Genomic DNA, 17,362 nt, shown 5'->3' on the forward strand with positions numbered 1-17,362 from the left:
TTGGCACAGTTGATTCTTACCTGGTCTTGAGCAGATACAGACCGGGAGCCGTCGAGAGCCACCTCTCATTTAGTGAGGGGGGAGGGGGAAAGTTCGACGCTGCCGCGCTTCACTTGGAGCAACATTTCTCTAAAACTATACCTATTAGGGAATGTAATATATCATTTTCGGATAAATTAAGGATGAGGAATCTAGTTTTGGAACAAAAACAATGCACTTTCTAACAAAAAAAAAACCGGGCAAGTGCGAGTCGGACTCGCGCACGAAGGGTTCCGTACCATAATGCAAAAAAAAAAACAAAAAAAAGCAAAAAAAAAAAACGGTCACCCATCCAAATACTGACCACTCCCGACGTTGCTTAACTTTGGTCAAAAATCACGTTTGTTGTATGGGAGCCCCATTTAAATCTTTATTTTATTCTGTTTTTAGTATTTGTTGTTATAGCGGCAACAGAAATACATCATCTGTGAAAATTTCAACTGTCTAGCTATCACGGTTCGTGAGATACAGCCTGGTGACAGACGGACGGACGGACGGACGGACGGACGGACAGCGAAGTCTTAGTAATAGGGTCCCGTTTTACCCTTTGGGTACGGAACCCTAAAAAGCATAAAGTAGAAAAGACTAAAAAACGTATTTTTGATTTTTTCATAATTACCAATTTTTTTTTAAAGTGTAGCAGGAATCTGAAAACAAAAATACAGTCGTAAAGCTACACTTATTACGTTTAAGAAAATATATAGTTTAATATACAAAACTGTTGATAAATGGGAGATAAAAAATAATATTAAGCGTGGGTCAGAGTGATCTCAATACAAAATATTATGAATGTGGGAAAGTTACTTATAATTTGTTCTACAATCGTTTATTTTTCTTGTTTTTCGTAAATAACTCGTAAACGGTAGCCCACAGCAAAAAAATATCTGTTACGTAAATAATCTGTTTCAGATTTCTTATAAAATAAGTACTACTGTTCTTCGGTACCATCAATATTAAAAAAAATATTGAAGGGAGAAAATAAATACTTAGGTCCCCTTTTTTAGTCATTCGTAAATAACTCGTAAACGAAGGCCAATAGCAAAAAAAATTTTAGTACATGAATAATTTACATAAAATTTCCTACAAAAAAGGTCATTCGAACTTTTTCGCTAGGATCAATATTAAAAACGATATTAAAGAGAGAAAATAAATTCTAAGGTCCCCTTTTTAAATATTGATCCTAGCGAAAAAGTTTGAATAACCTTTTTTGTAGGAAATTTTATGCTAATTATTCTTGTGTTAAAATACTTTTTGCTATTGGACATCCTTTACGAGTTATTTACGAATGACTAAAAAAGAGGACCTTAGTATTTATTTTCTCCCTTCAATATTTTTTTTAATATTGACCTTAGCGAAAAAAAGGAGCACTTATTTTATAAGAAATCCGAAACAGATTATTTACGTAAAATATACTTTTTTGCTGTGGGCTACCGTTTACGAGTTATTTACGAAAAACAAGAAAAATAAACGATTGTAGAACAAATTATAAGTAACTTTCCCACATTCATAATATTTTGTATTGAGATCACTCTGGCCCACGCTTAATATTATTTTTTATCTCCCATTTATCAACAGTTTTGTATAATAAACTATATATTTTCTTAAACATAATAAGTGTAGCTTTACAACTATATTTTTTGTTTTCAGATTCCTACTACACTTAAAAAAAAATTGGTAATTATGAAAAAATCCAAGATACGTTTTTTTGTCTTTTCTACTTTATGTTTTTTTTTGTTAGAAAGTGCATTGTTTTGGTTCCAAAAAAAAATTCCTCATCCTTAATTTAACCGAAAATGATATATCACATGCCCTAATAGGTACAGTTTTAGAGAAATGTTGCTCCAAGTGAAGCGCGGCGGCGTCGAACTTCCCCCCTCCCCCCCACTAAATGAGACGTGGCTCTCGAGGTCTCCCGGTCTGTATCTGCTCATGACCAGCTAAGAATCAACTGTGCCAAGTTTCAGCGCATAGTCACAAAGTGCAAGGTGTCGTGCACTAACAAACTAGCTAATACCAAGTCCAACGGAAAGTGAAAGTGAACTTGCAAATTCTACCATTGTTTCCTACTAAAAATAAGTATGCAAATTAGAAATAGTAGACTATTTCTTACTAGAATATGGGACAGGTGGAAAACCACCCTAAGCAAGGTCCGGACAAAATAAAAAAATTGCTGGGTTTCTAACGCCACTGTCAAGTGGTGCCATCTACAAGTAACTGGTTGTAATTTATAGTAAACAAAATACACTATTTTGTTGTTAATGGTGGTATTCCAGCTATCCAATTTCTTGGTAATCTTGGTCCAATGTGCATTGCGTCTCACTCTCTCAAGCAAAATGTGAGACGCAAATACATATTTAACCAATAAATGGGACAGGTGGAATACCGTGCCCTAAGCAAGGTCCGGACAAAATAAAAAATTGCTAGGTTTCTAACGCCACTGTCAAGTGGTGCCATCTACAAGTTGTAGACTACAACCATTATGGGAACCAGAACTACAGAACAGAGGATTAATAGTTTCAAAACTTTCTGTTATTATATTTATAGCTGCTATAAATTTATTTATTTATTTATATTTTATTTATTTATTTGCTATCAGTATCACCTTAATTATATTGCAAAATACTACATAAAATAGTTAAGTAGGTAATAAAAAAAAAACTTCTTCATATCGCATACTTTATTACGATTAATGTGTTTAATGAAAAACAACAAATTTCACATTATTAAACTCTATTAATCACACACGCATTTATTTTTCACAAAACAACCACATAAAACATTAATTAATTATTTCAAAACCGTCTTATAATAAAATCTTTGGGAATAACCTTTCAGTTTATATTTTGCGCCATCTATCGGCCAGTAGTGAAACTAGCTTCTATGCTTGGTAGCTCTTAAGTCATAATTCTGTCACAGCTTCGCCGTTCAAATTGACGACCTCAATTGCGTGTTCTGAAGGTGGTCTCCAACATGGTATTTCAGCATACAGAGGCTCAGATGTGGTGTTATCAATTACGTCTAGCTTAGCTTCACATTTGAGCGTTTCTATAGTGGACTCAACGAGCGAGTCGGGTCGCTGTTGACGTAGTGCATCACAACCGCTCAGAGATGGCGCTGTTGAACAACGCGTCTGTAACGTTGGATACTCGACGCTTCTTCTGGGCAAGTGGTCGTAATGGCATTCTAGAATTCCTGTAAAAAATAAAATTATTGTTATGAAAATAACTTATTTTCATTAGAAAATAGTTTTTAGATGTTAAATAAACTTAACGAACCTCTAAAGTTTTCCAACATCATAGGAGAAATTGTTTGAACAACCACTGGCCTCATAAATTGTTTCAAGTTCCTGTCCAAAGTTGATATTGGCTGGTAATGGCATTTTTCTGTTCTTGGCGGCTCTGAAAATAAAAATTGTTTGAGAAAAAAAAAGCAAAAAGAGAAGTGGCCCATGAGGGGATCGAACCCGCGACCTTCGCGTTATTAGCACGACGCTCTAACCAACTGAGCTAATGGGCCATTGAGACATGTGATGAAATAGTGTATCCGTATCCTAACTACATTACTTTTAACGTTATAAACATTGAGTATGTCTGCAAGTAAAGGCCCATTCAGATTATACAAGTTTCTTGTACAAAAATTGGCAATAGTATGCAAATATTTTGTTGCATAGTATGAACTTCGAGCAACACGGAAGGGAGGCGGCATTCGCACTATTTCCCCTCTGCCGAGGTACAAGATTAGCGCGTCAATCTAATCTAGCGCGGGTAATAAAACTAGTTGCACTTGGATTTTTCACTAGACCGAGTCTAGACGCGCGCGTGAACACTGCTGCACAAAAATGCCTGTTTGCTCGGTTTTTTGTTGTAAAAAGAGGTCGGGGACATCAAATTTACAAAAAGAAAGTGTTACATTTCACATGTAATATTTTTTTTACATATCATACGTTTAATTACATTCAAACACAATTATTATATTTTAGTCTCATGTAATTGTTGGATTTATCGATTTTGCTCGCTCAGTACAAATTGCGGATCGGTCGAGCGACAAATCCGACTTCTCATCTCTCAGAATACAATAACATACTTCAACGAAAATGTGTTAGTGTGCGTGTTGTGACACTTGTCACTCGTCCGTACACAAAAAGAGATCGAGGTTTGCAAGATTTGTCTTTGACGTGTGTCATTTTCTATGTATTTGTGTCGTCATTACAGATTGGATTTTGTATGTAAGTGTGTGAGAAGTGCGACTGTGTGCACCTTTCCCCCCGCGAAAAATGGCAGAAAGATTTGTACGGTGAGATATCGCTTGGGCCCCTCCCTTCCGATGTGTCGGAAGCCGGTGTTGCTCGAAGAGTATGAATGATTTTGAATTGTATTATTAAATTTATTGGGTATGTATTGAATTGTTAGGATTTGGTCGAGTAGTGAATTATACGAGTAGGTATTTTCTATGTTTCAATGCATTTCACTAGCACAAAATATTAAATCCTTACTTAATACTAGAGTATTAATTGAAGGTAAATATGTATGTCAGTTTGTCAGTCTGTTTTTTAACATTTTTACGCTTAAACTTCTTTGAGCCTCGGGGACGGATAGGTACCTATAGAACAGTTTTTATCACGGTAATCATATCGGGTAGCACATAGTTTCATATAAATATCTTGAATTACTAAAATGTATAAATTTAGTATCACCATTAGGTGGCCACCGTAGTCTATGAAGATTGGAACTCCGAAGTAATGACTGCGCATATCCCCTCATTCTTAATTAACAGTTCAATAGAATAGAATAGAATAGAAAAACGTTTATTTACTTATGCGATTTTTTTATACGAGTAATCCAATCATGCCAACATTACAGGTAAGTGTGGCTGTAGGTAACATTAGTAAGTGTATGTACATGTACAAAGTGTTCACTAGGAACTAAAGGTTGTCTGGTAGAGAATGCTGTGTGGCATTAAGTCCGCCGTTTGTCACTGTAATTTTTTAATTGTGCAATAAAGTTTAAATAAAAAAAAATAATGAGGGTATTACCCATGATATTGTACGATATCTGTTAAGTGTACCTAATAAAGTAAAATACATAAATAGAACTTACCAGGCAACGGCGTATTAAAGATATTCCTCACATACGGCGGCGGCCCGTCATTATTATCAATCATCACTTGCATCCGGATGCTGTTCATCTTATCCTCATACCTCGGCCGCTTGCACCTCTCCAGCATCACGATCACCACAGCCACGGTGATCACAGTCATCATCACCCCTCCAGCTATACTGATCACCGATATCAAGTCTACTGATGATCGATCAGGTTTGTCCATCACAGCTGTTATATGCTCCGGTTCTGTCAAAATATGAAACTCCTCATCAGGCTTTGCAGTTGGTTTAGTAACGTTATCTTTAGTTTGAACAGTATTGTTTCTTTTAACTATGTTCTCTGTCACTGTTTCCAAAGTTTTAGTGGAAGTTTTATAGATCCGTTTCAATGTTGGATTAGTTGAAGAGATAGTTAAAGGTTTAGCGGTCGTGCGCATGCTGTTAGTGGCGTTCTTATCTCCTGTAAAGTGTGTTTTAGTGGTATTTTGAAAGGGTTTCGGTGTGCTGGATGGTTTGATAGGTGCTGATGTTGACATCGACCTTGTAAACATTTCTGTTGGTTTCCCAGTTACGTTTTTAGATGTAAAGTATGATGCAGTAGTCAGAGCTATCTTTTTGAACGTAGCGTAAGACAAAGATGTTGGTATGATTGAAACCATTATAGTTCTCGGTGTAGTGTTTATTGTAGTCTCCTTTTTCGTAACATTTTTATGTTTTGGAGGTTCCAAAATTGGTTTGGTTTTCGTTTCAACTAGTAATTCACCTTTTTGTGCTGGTCTTATCCAAATTTCTTTAGGCTTAAACTTGATTGTTGTTGGATAATTTTTGATAGTTGTTTCTGGTCTTCTTGTTGCTTCTTTAACTGTACGCTCCGATATTAAGTTCGGTTTAGCAGTTCTAAAATTCATTGTTGACATTTCAAATATTTTAGTTGATTGTGATGGCAATTCAAAGGACTCGGTTGTTGGGAATGATTTTCTAGCCGTCTTTTCTTTAGTAGAAGCTGTAGTAGTTTCAATATTCTTTGTAGCAAAAGTTGGTTGAATGAAAATTGGACTAACCGTGGTAAACGACATCTTCGTCGGAGGTATCGATTTATCAGTTGATAAAATCCAAGGTGTAGTCAAAGTAACGTTATTCCAATATGTATGTTTAGTAGTCGTACTTGGCTCTTCATTTGGTATTTTAGACTCTACGGTAGCTATCTTTGACGACTGTATAGTGGTTTCCACTGTAGATGTTGGAGCGCTAGTTAATAAAGTCGTTGCAATAGGTATCATGGCTGTAGTAGTAGTAGTACTCGTAGTAGTTGTAGTTGTTGTAGTAGGTTTAAGAGTTGTAGGTAACGTTGCTGTCGTTGGAGCTGCAGTGATTGGAATTCTCACTGTTGTAATTGATGTTTTTGTAGTGGTAGTACCAGTAGTACTAGTCATAGTAGTTTTTTCGTGATCGGCTCTTGAGGTAGGTATGGTAACTGGCTTGGTAACTGAAAGTTCTTCCATCGTTACAGGAGAGTTCTGTCTCACTTCACATCTGGAAAACAATTTAATGGTGACTGAATATAAATCTATTAGTGACTTCACTGATTTGACAGAGAAAGAAACAACAGCGAGAGAAATCCTTTAGATTACCCTAAAAATTAAAAATGTATAAATATCTAATATAAGACTCCTATACTCAAAAAATCTTTTTAAGTTAAGATTCGTAGTTAAGTTTAATGTAATTATATAAATTTATATATAATGTAATTTTTATATTGAAATAAACAGTTAATTTTTTTTAGATTTTGAATAATGCTGCACTAAAATGTAATAAAAATACAGTACTAGATTATATCAACTTAAGATGAAATCATACTAACATCTCCAGAAATGTTATGTTGCATATTTTTGCAGGATGTTGATAAAAATATTCTAAGCATTCTCAACAGTGGATGCGTATGCCTTTGTCTCGCAATGAGATGAGAGTCATCCATGAGACATACAATTTAAGAAGAATACATTAGTGGCAACCCACCTCTCACCTTGCCATCCATCCTGGCACCGACATTCTCCTGTCACTGCAGAACAGGTGCCATGTTCTGTACATCTTTTGCATTCATTCACGCAATTCGGACCCCATTTGTTTTTTGGACAGTCTGAAATATTTCGGGATTATAATTTTTGCTGGCTTTAAGTTACAAAAAGTTATAGGCACCTAAAATATTTTCTGTTTCTCATATTTCTTCACTATCTTCATCTCGTGATATTTTATTGTGTGTATTGTAACAGTGTATTATGAAAGAAATTAATGGTATTTAGTCTAAAGTAGAGGTTTTAGTTGTTAATAAAGACATTAGATTTTTATAGTCTATTATTAAGTTATTAGTTAAGATTTAAACGGTTAGTAATTTAAATAGTGTAGAAGCAATTGAAAGCTACTATTTGATTTCATCTCTATTATAAATCAAATATATCAGAAATCATAAACGCTGTATCCGATTAATACTAGCTGCTATAAATTTTCAAGTTGGAATTACATATAATTATAATCTTTACGACTATTAACATTGAGACAAAGTAAGCTACATAGATCAATAACATCGATGAAAAACATCAATTCGTACAAAATTAATAAATTAGTGTAATTTTCAAGTATAAATTACTGAGCACTTTCAATCCAATGTTTTTTTATTGTAGCTTGCTCCCTGTGCTAGGTCCTACTTGTCATCTCAGTATCATCATTTTCTTGATGGATTATAATGAATTCTCACAATTTAATGTTATCTGACAGGAGAAACAGGCACCTAAGCAGCCAGTTACATAAGGCATACGTTCTAGTGGTCGACATGCCAAATGCCCAATAGATGACCCTGCTGTCACATCTCTTGACAGTGACTTAAGTTTAAAGATGACATGTATTGGGACAGTGACGAGCACTCGGACGACCTTACTCCTATATTTCGTTGCTGTTTCTATTATCTTTCTTTTTCATTTTTTTTTATCTTTAATGCAACATCAACAACAGGTTACCAGGGCAACAGAAACAAAAAGCGTTCTACCCTCAGAGCATCCGTTTCCGGTTTTCCCCGGCGGACACACCGGCACACAGGATACATCCTTCATCTTGTAACCGGGGCAGCACACCGCCACCTCCGCTGTTCGCTCCTCCGTCTGAAAACCGAATAGCAACCCTGTTATTAAGGTAGTAAGGTATCATTTGGAAAAACGTGCAGAATCATGTTGATACTGTATTGTTTTGGATCAAGAACCCGCTCTAATGGACTTTGTTGCTAGGGTAATAGGGTCTCATTTTGAGAAATGTGTGATGTTATACGAAACATTACTTTACATAAGAATTTTCAACTCTGTCATCAAAGTATTAAGGTTTGATTTAGAACGTGGAGGCAAAAGAAGTTCTGCTCTGATTTTACAGGGAAGATTTTTCTTGTGTTCAAGTGTCGTTTGGCAAATGTTTTTGTTTCCTTGGCCTGATAAAGATGAAGACAATGAAGCGTATTTTTTTTTCAGTTTCATACCATTTTAACTTACTGACATATATTAATATATTTTATATATTATAATACTGTTAGGGTGATTTTCCTAACTATTTCTTCCCATTTGTCTTGTAAATACTTTAATGTTACCTAGGTATCTGGTATAGGTATTCAATTCAACAAATTATATATTCCTTCATTCAATACATAATTTCATTCTAAATAGATTTTAGATTCATTAACACGTACCTACCTACTAACCATAAAATAAAATACCAGGATTTCCAGTTACTGTCACATGCTCAATGTAATTATGTATGAAAGTGACTAGATTCCAAGATTCTAAAGGTCAAACGTGACCCCATAGCAAATTCTCATTGTATTTAAAAACACAACAACACCAGTAACTTCGTGATTATGAAGTAATATTATGACAGTCACTTTGCTCTGATCTAGATTCACTCAAGGATGGCGAATCGACCTTATAGACTAAGAGCTGGCAAAGGAAATGGTGATTAATTTCGTTAGCAACGAAACCCAACTCGTATTAAGAATTAAAAAGAGAAAACTGACAGGAAATGGTTGTATATTTAATAGGGTGATTCACTTTTGTATGGAGAAAAAGTTGTAATATTTTTCCTGACTTTGCTCACCAATGGAGTCTCCCCACACTAAAAGCTATCTATTTCAATTTTCAAAAGAATCGAATAACGTTTAGAGGTTGCACAAGTTGCAAAGGAAGAGTGAGCACCCCATACATTGCGTGAAAATCTGAAAATGCACTATGTTCTAAAATGACAAAATATAATGAACTGATACTAAAATCGAATGAACTGAATTTTACTTTAAATTTTACTTATGAAATACACGATAAAAGCACTTTTCCTTTGGAAACAGGTGGAAAACTGAAAATCTTAATTAGAACATTTCTCGAGTAACCAAAATCCAAGTTTACTACTAATTTTAAAATTTATTTATATGTAGAAGGTTCAGTATCACACTACTCACCGCTTTGATGGTAGCCGCTTAAACCATTTTCAACCCTCCGATGTAGAGTCGTTGGTTATTTGAAAAATATTTGTTGATGTTGTGCAACCTCTAAATGTTGACCGATTTTTTTTTAACGTATAGTATTTTTTATCAGATAGAACAAGAATTCGAGCAAAGTCTGATGAAAATCGAAAATTCGGAAAAATGAAACACCCTAAATATTTAATGAGATTATCGCGTTATCGTATAAATATACCTACATTTTATGGCTTGAAGTAATAAATAAAAAATATAATTTTTGAATTGTTGTCAGTTTACTCTTCCCAAATGTAGATATTAATACAATCGTTTGCTCGCTACTCATCCATAATATGACAGCTGTTCATCGACAGAAGCCAGATTTTATGGCACGGATAACATAGGCTTTAGTTTCTTCAATTTATTCCACTGTTTGCTGGTCTGCTACTCCAATGTCATAGATGAACAGACCTGTATCAAGCAATAAAGAAAGTGTAGCATATTAATTAACGGCTTTTATTGATTTCAAATTGTACATCTCAGGGACCAGCTCTTCGTCTATTAGATTCATATTCAAGTAATCACTAAGACGATTACCGCCTATAAAGTTATACTTTAATGGAAAAGTGGATTTGTATGTACTTAGCTGGTGGCATTTAATTTCCGCTCCGATGCAAAGTGTGGAATAATCTTAGTAAATGTATTTTTCATTGCCACATACCGAAGCACAAAGTATTTTAATGATGTGACTGATATTTAAAGGATTATTAGTGATAAATTTTATTATTTCTTGATATAGGCATTTGGATTTCTTCCTGGCTTTTTTTACGTACCGACACCGACCTTTTGGTTACCTACTTAGTTTTTAATGAAAGTTCATACTGTATGTCTAAAAACTCTGATACAAAGCAAATTACGGTGTACCTATTCCCATTTGTCCCCGCCCCAAAATGACTGCCGCGAATCATGAGGCTAGAGGAAGATAATGATGGAGTTATTAAGGATATCTTTAATAATAATTAAATAAATTATAGTTGAAGTAAATACGAATAGCCCCGAGGTTATTCTTGTTTTATGCGATCTCTGCTCTATTTGGCAGCATGGATCACTCGTAACGTTAATAATAATCATGACGTGGTTAGGAATGATAATGATCTTACGGATTATTATGATGTTAAAGATGATCAACTTGATGAAGATACTGATGAGAAGTAAGTTGAAAATAATAGTAATCTCGAGTCTAGATCCCGTAGCTAAACGACATGGAGCTAGGTGTTAAGGAAGATGTAACCAAGGATAATAGTGATGTTTTGTTAACGTTTGACGTCGTTAATGATAATAATATAGTTGAAGATATGAATTAAGTTCTTAAGTTTAATCATGATTTCATTGAGGAGAAAGATCGAGTCGACGAAGATAATATATATAGCAATTATACAAAATTAATAATAACCTCGAGTCTAGTAAGATACCGCATCTCTGTGCTCCACTTGGAGCATCTCGGTGGCATGGAGAAGCGCCACTCGTAAAGTTGATGATAATCATGACGTGGTTGGGAATAATACTGACCTTAAGGATTATCATGATGTTATTATAGAAGATGAACAACTTGATGAAGATGACGAAGATACTGATAAATAGTAAACTTAAAATAATAATAACCTCGAGTATAGTAAGATCCCGCATCTCTGTGCTCCATTTGGAGCATCTCGGCGGAATGGAGAAGCACCACTCGTAAAGTTGATGATAATCATGACGTGGTTGGGAATGATAATGATATAGAAGATGATCAACTTGACGAAGATGACGAAGATACTGATACGAAGTAAATTGAAAATAATAATAACCTCGAGTCTAGTAAGATCCCGCATCTCTGTGCTCCATTTAGAGCATCTCGGCGGCATGGAGAAGCACCACTCGTATGTGCGCACGGACATCGGAGCGCGGTACTTCACCCGCTTCGTGATGTTGTATCTGTAAACACAAACAAATTATTTTTGTTTATACTATTGTCAGTTACGGCAGTTGCAACTACTGTATAGGCAAATGCAAGTAGGTACTTCAAAAATAATACTAGCATACGTAAACACATTTTAGAGGGGATAGAATGCAAGAGAGGTAGAGGCAAATTCAGACGCATTTACAAGGACAGAATTAAAGTGTATACAAAAAAAAGCTAACTCAAGTAAGAGAAAGCTTAAAGATACTCCACCAAGTGAATGAGTGAGAGAGAGAGAGCGAGAGAGAGAGCCTCTATCATCATTTTTTTCTTGGAGTAGTTGCATATTTTACACAGCAGTTACTAATTTCAGCAAATAACTTCAACTTTTTTTTACCAAGATCAGAGCTTATTAGATTAAGGTTTATTTAATTAATACTAGGTACGTCCGATGCACAGTCATATTTCAGCGAAAATTAATGATAACCTCCACCACAAGCACCGTCACTACCACCGCCACCACGCACCATATCTGTTGTCATTGTTGTCACTGACAATCCGTCATGGCTTATAGTATCATAGCAATAAACACCATTATTACTCACTTCTGCTGCACCATGCACACATGGTCCCCGTTCAGCCCCATCACCTCCACCACAAGCATGGTCACCACCACCGCCACCACGCACCATATCTGAGTCTTAACAGTCCGCCTTGCTACTGTCACTGCCACTGCATCCTGGCTTATAGTATCATAGTAATAAACACCATTATTACTCACTTCTGCTGCACCATGCATACGTGGTCCCCGTTCAGCCCCACCACCTCCACCACAAGCATGGTCACTACCACCGCCACCACGCACCATATCTGAGTCTTTACAGTCCGCCTTGCTACTGTCATCATCCAATCCATCCTGGCTTATAGTATCATAGTAATAAACACCATTATTACTCACTTCTGCTGCACCATGCACACATGGTCCCCGTTCAGCCCCACCACCTCCACCACAAGCACCGTCACTACCACCGCCACCACGCACCATATCTGAGTCTTTACAGTCCGCCTTGCTACTGTCACCATCCAATCCATCCTGGCTTATAGTAGTATCATAGTAACAAACACCATTATTACTCACTTCTGCTGCACCATGCACACATGGTCCCCGTTCAGCCCCACCACCTCCACCACAAGCACCGTCACTACCACCGCCACCACGCACCATATCTGAGTCTTTACAGTCCGCCTTGCTACTGTCATCATCCAATCCATCCTGGCTTATAGTATCATAGTAACAAACACCATTAGTATTACTCACTTCTGCTGCACCATGCACACATGGTCCCCGTTCAGCCCCACCACCTCCACCACAAGCATGGTCACTACCACCGCCACCACGCACCATATCTGAGTCTTTACAGTCCGCCTTGCTACTGTCATCATCCAATTCATCCTGGCTTATAGTATCATAGTAACAAACACCATTATTACTCACTTCTGCTGCACCATGCACACATGGTCCCCGTTCAGCCCCACCACCTCCACCACAAGCATGGTCACTACCACCGCCACCACGCACCATATCTGAGTCTTTACAGTCCGCCTTGCTACTGTCATTGTCACTGCCAATCCATCGTGGCTTCTTATCTCGGCATGTTGAAATGTGTGCTACCTGTGAAAGAAAAAAGGAGGTTATATAATAAAACGTGTTATAATTATCCTTTTAAAAAACCGACTTCAAAAAGGATAATATAAAATATTATTACCGTAAAAGTATAAGACTTTGCCCTACATCCTCCTGAGTCCCTGAGGCCTTTATAAAGGATGTAATCCAAATGGAATTTTGAATTAAAATGGACTTAAAACAGTTCAGTAAAAGCGAAATAACTTAAAAGTAGTTACAGATACACTTTCTTCTCTTGACACTGTCATATCCGATCCATACCAAATTTTCTATTATCTTTAGCAAATTTTTGATGTAAGTATTTTAAAGTTATAATCAGGCCGTGTGTCAACTACTATAGTCTCCTAGACATAATGATTTAAGTAATCGCTACTCGATTTTGTTATATTTAGTATCTAGTTTGGACTAAGTCTGGCCGGCCGCAGCAACGTTGGGCTGATGACCTAACCCAGGCTGTGGGAAAGCAATGGATGTCAATAGCTTTAGACAGAAGCAAATGGATTGAGTTGGAGGAGGCCCTCACCTCTCCTTCACTACTAAGTAAAGGAGAATTAAATTTAAAACATACAAATGTAAACAAAACTTAGTGTGAATATATGGCTTTTTTATTTTTTTTGGACCAAGCATGACTTGCTAAAGTAATATCTAACACGCGTCATAAAGGAATGTCATTCCCCGGCTCCACAATATGGATTGAACATGAACAGCCCCGCCGGCATTTTAATTATCAATTGAGGGCACTTCCTTTTGGACACGTTATGCAACCAAGCTTTGAAGACAATGTGAATTAATTATTATATACATAGATGAGGATAATTGGAAGGAAAAATATTCATTTTATAGGGACAATAATTATGGATTTTTTTACGAGAAATGGGTAAGAATTGTAATTATTGAATGTTGGAAAATAAATGTTTGATAGGTATTTATTGATACGCGCCGAACTTATAATGCTAATGAAAAAACCTTTAAAAATTGAAAATCATTACTTCAGGTAAAAGTGGCGAAGACTGGCCTGTAAAATTTATTATTGGTATAATATTTATTAGTTTTTAACAAACACATTACTTGCTACGCATCCCCACACATCTCTGGTGGAAACGAAGCCTTTTTCTACCATAGAACATAGTTCCAGTTCACAATGTGTTAATAATTACCACCAGCGTGTCACTAAACTTTCAAAGTTAAACTATTAAACAGTCACGTTAGGCACAAATGTAGTTTAAATTGTTATACCACCCCGAAATCGCTAACGCCAATTTTGTAGCCCGCACCACAGAATAAATAATAGTACTGGGTACAGAAGACTCACTCTCTAACAAAACGCGTCTGTTACGATCAGGACAGATATGGCCGCTAGGTGGTGACAGCGCCACGCGCGGCTTATGGCTAGCCACCAAAATTGGTGCGGAATGGATGTACTTTTAGCTACCTGTAGCAAAGCGACGAAATCGCGGAGTGAGCCACGCCTGCCCGCACTTAGGTTCTGCACACTCAATGTCGATGAAAATGGGTCTCTTTTGTACCGAAGAGTCATACTACAAAGTACTCTATAAATTTTGGTTCCCTTGAGAGTGTCGAAATAAACGTTTTTTGCGGCATAAACGGTCGTAATCTTCTTTTTACTTTCATTTGATTTCTTTACAGCTTCATGGGAATCATGGGGCTGAAGACATGTTCCCCTAGTGTGAATTTCATTCGATATAGTGACGTGACGTACGCGTTTGCGTTGTCACATTTTGAGTTTCCAAAACGTCCCGCTTGGCGCGCTGTTCAAAATCCCATACAAATATAGACATTACGCAAATTAGCAGATATATATATATAATTCCGTATAAGATAAATAAAGTCTAAGAAAAAAACGTGCCTCGGAAATCAAGAAAAAGTCATTCTCGAATAGATGGCGCCATACCTTTGGCCTATTCTCGGCTAGATGGCGTTGACGACACCGTTTGATATTTAACAATTTTAACACATATCAGTGAAAGAACATGGGTCAGTATGGAACAATAAAAATTAAAAATCATTTATCCGTAAACATATTTTGATTAATTTATACATTTTCAATTTTATTTTAAGTTTTAATCGTGTGTCGATAGATGACAGTAAATGTACCGTGACTACAAAATTTACTTTGGCAATAGCCCTCTATACTATCTGTTCTCTTTGACATTAGATATTATTTTCTCGAACGGTACAAGATATATCCCCTACGATAAAACTGAATTATTAAATTGACAATTAAGTCACCCCTCTGCCTTATCAGTAAGTTAATTGACCTCCCTGAGAACTCAAACTCATATTGTTATATCGCTGTCCTACTCATATTGAATACTAAAGAATGAGACACAAATATCAGTGGTGTGTCAAATGTATGAAATAATAATAATTACGTTTCCTTTACACAATTAAAGCATGTGCTTGTAGTTAAGTAAGAGTATGAGAGTACCATAAGGCGCGGGCGTAAAATGGTCGGGCTATTATTGTCTGTCCACCAAGGCTCGGAACCATGGTCTAATAAAACATGGTCTTCTATTCCCAGAGTGACACGGGCCTACGTCACAATAACATTGCCACTTTATTTCAACATAACATGTTACATGGGTACATTATACCTATGGTTAATAAGTTAAAATATTTCTTTATAATTTTATAATTTTCATTTATATGTATTTTATCTTAAATTTTATAATAACACGTCATTTTTAATTATTCGTTAGCAATATCTTCCGATTCACGAAAGAAATTTCAGACGTTCGGGTAATTCTGTTTCCACTACTGGCAACACAGGATAGCGCTGTCACATTTGACAATTCGGATCTAGATAACTTCATGCCCTGACCGTCATCCTTGTCGAACGCGTGTTAATTGTTATTCCTTCTCGCTCAGTGTCAGCAGTCGCAGTGTTTTCCAAACTTTTCACGTCGTAAGCTTGGTAATTAATGTGTAACTGTGAATTAGTTTTTCAAACGTTTGTCTTGTACAGATAAATAAAGTTTAATTTAATACATTAGATTTGTTTTATTTTACTATGTTTCTACATAATAACTTAAAATGAATGCCGTTAAAATAATGTTCACCGTTGGTTAAAATTCTCCCACATTTTAAAGTTTGAGAACCTGTAAACAGCATGATGACGTAGGCCCGTGTCAGTTAGGTCATACGCGAATCTCGGAATAGAGTACCAGGCGGAGTATATTATTATACCATGCTCGGAACCGGTTTTTGCTTCACACAAAAAATACCGGTATTATTACATTGTTTTTCGTTCTTTGCTTCATTTGGGATAATCTAATAATACGAAGTTGTTACTGTAGTTGTTAATTACCTAAATATATAATACAGTCCTACGTAAAGAGCATAAAATAATTAAAAATATTGGGCTATTTCGGGTTTTTCAAATAAACCGGTTCCGATGTAAGGAACTTTGAATAATTTGAATATACCTAAAAAGGTACATAATACAAAAGTCTGCTAATTCACTGAAATTCCTGACATTTTCGTGTTCCGGCCGCATTCCTGACAAAAATTCCTGACATGTCAGAAAAATTCCTGACATCTGGCAACCCTAGTCATAGTGGCCATCTCTTTGGCTGGTTTTAGTGTCACGCGGACCGTCCGTGCGGATCGCTCCGCACCGGACCAATATGTATTAAGTTCAGGCACTAATAGTACTACCGTACAGAAAATTCACTCCTTCACAAAAGTCTGCTTTAGGTATAAAAGTATACCTATACTCGCCGCCTGCAACAAAATTGAAACTTATAACCGCGCACGAACGATGAATCTTCATTGCACGAGCGTCACGTGACACGACTATCGTGCGGTCGAGCGACAGCCCACTGCCATACAGCTGCCCTGCCCGGGAGGGCGCCGGCCAAATGTACTACCTAAACTGCGTAGTGACACCCCCCTGGTTCAGGGAGCGTTCCAGAGTAAAGCTGACGACCGTCCGCGCGGACAGCTTTCTCATGCAATTTGCCGGTGTGGAGCGATTCGCACGGACGGTCTGCGTTACACTAAAACCAGCCTTACTAATAAAACGTGTAAACTATGTATATGCGAGAGAGATGCATTACAAGATAGACGGTAAAAGTTTAACCATCATATTCCTACAGG

General features: G+C 36.6%; 1 protein-coding gene and 1 non-coding gene across 6 annotated transcripts; both read right to left on the minus strand.

The window, feature by feature from the left end:
• Positions 1 to 2,721: 2,721 nt before the first annotated feature.
• On the minus strand, positions 2,722 to 12,930 carry LOC134791988 (mucin-2-like). 5 transcript variants are annotated; one of them, XM_063763095.1, is made up of 7 exons: positions 12,878 to 12,930; positions 11,468 to 11,594; positions 8,178 to 8,289; positions 7,154 to 7,274; positions 5,136 to 6,670; positions 3,315 to 3,437; positions 2,722 to 3,231 (listed from the first exon to the last, which is right to left on the minus strand). In XM_063763095.1, exons 1-7 carry the CDS (start codon positions 12,889 to 12,891, stop codon positions 2,939 to 2,941), a joined length of 2,325 nt encoding a protein of 774 aa, XP_063619165.1. In that variant the 5' UTR covers positions 12,892 to 12,930; the 3' UTR covers positions 2,722 to 2,938. The 5 variants fall into 5 exon arrangements, with proteins under 5 accessions (XP_063619165.1, XP_063619164.1, XP_063619163.1 ...); XM_063763094.1 differs by lacking the exon at positions 12,878 to 12,930 and adding an exon at positions 12,518 to 12,618; XM_063763093.1 differs by lacking the exon at positions 12,878 to 12,930 and adding an exon at positions 12,165 to 12,255.
• On the minus strand, positions 3,482 to 3,555 carry Trnai-aau (transfer RNA isoleucine (anticodon AAU)). Its single transcript has one exon. It is a non-coding gene; the product is annotated as a tRNA-Ile (tRNA).
• Positions 12,931 to 17,362: the final 4,432 nt, after the last annotated feature.

The sequence above is a fragment of the Cydia splendana genome, chromosome 7 (genome assembly GCF_910591565.1).
Source record: "Cydia splendana chromosome 7, ilCydSple1.2, whole genome shotgun sequence".
NCBI classification, from domain to species: domain Eukaryota; kingdom Metazoa; phylum Arthropoda; class Insecta; order Lepidoptera; family Tortricidae; genus Cydia; species Cydia splendana.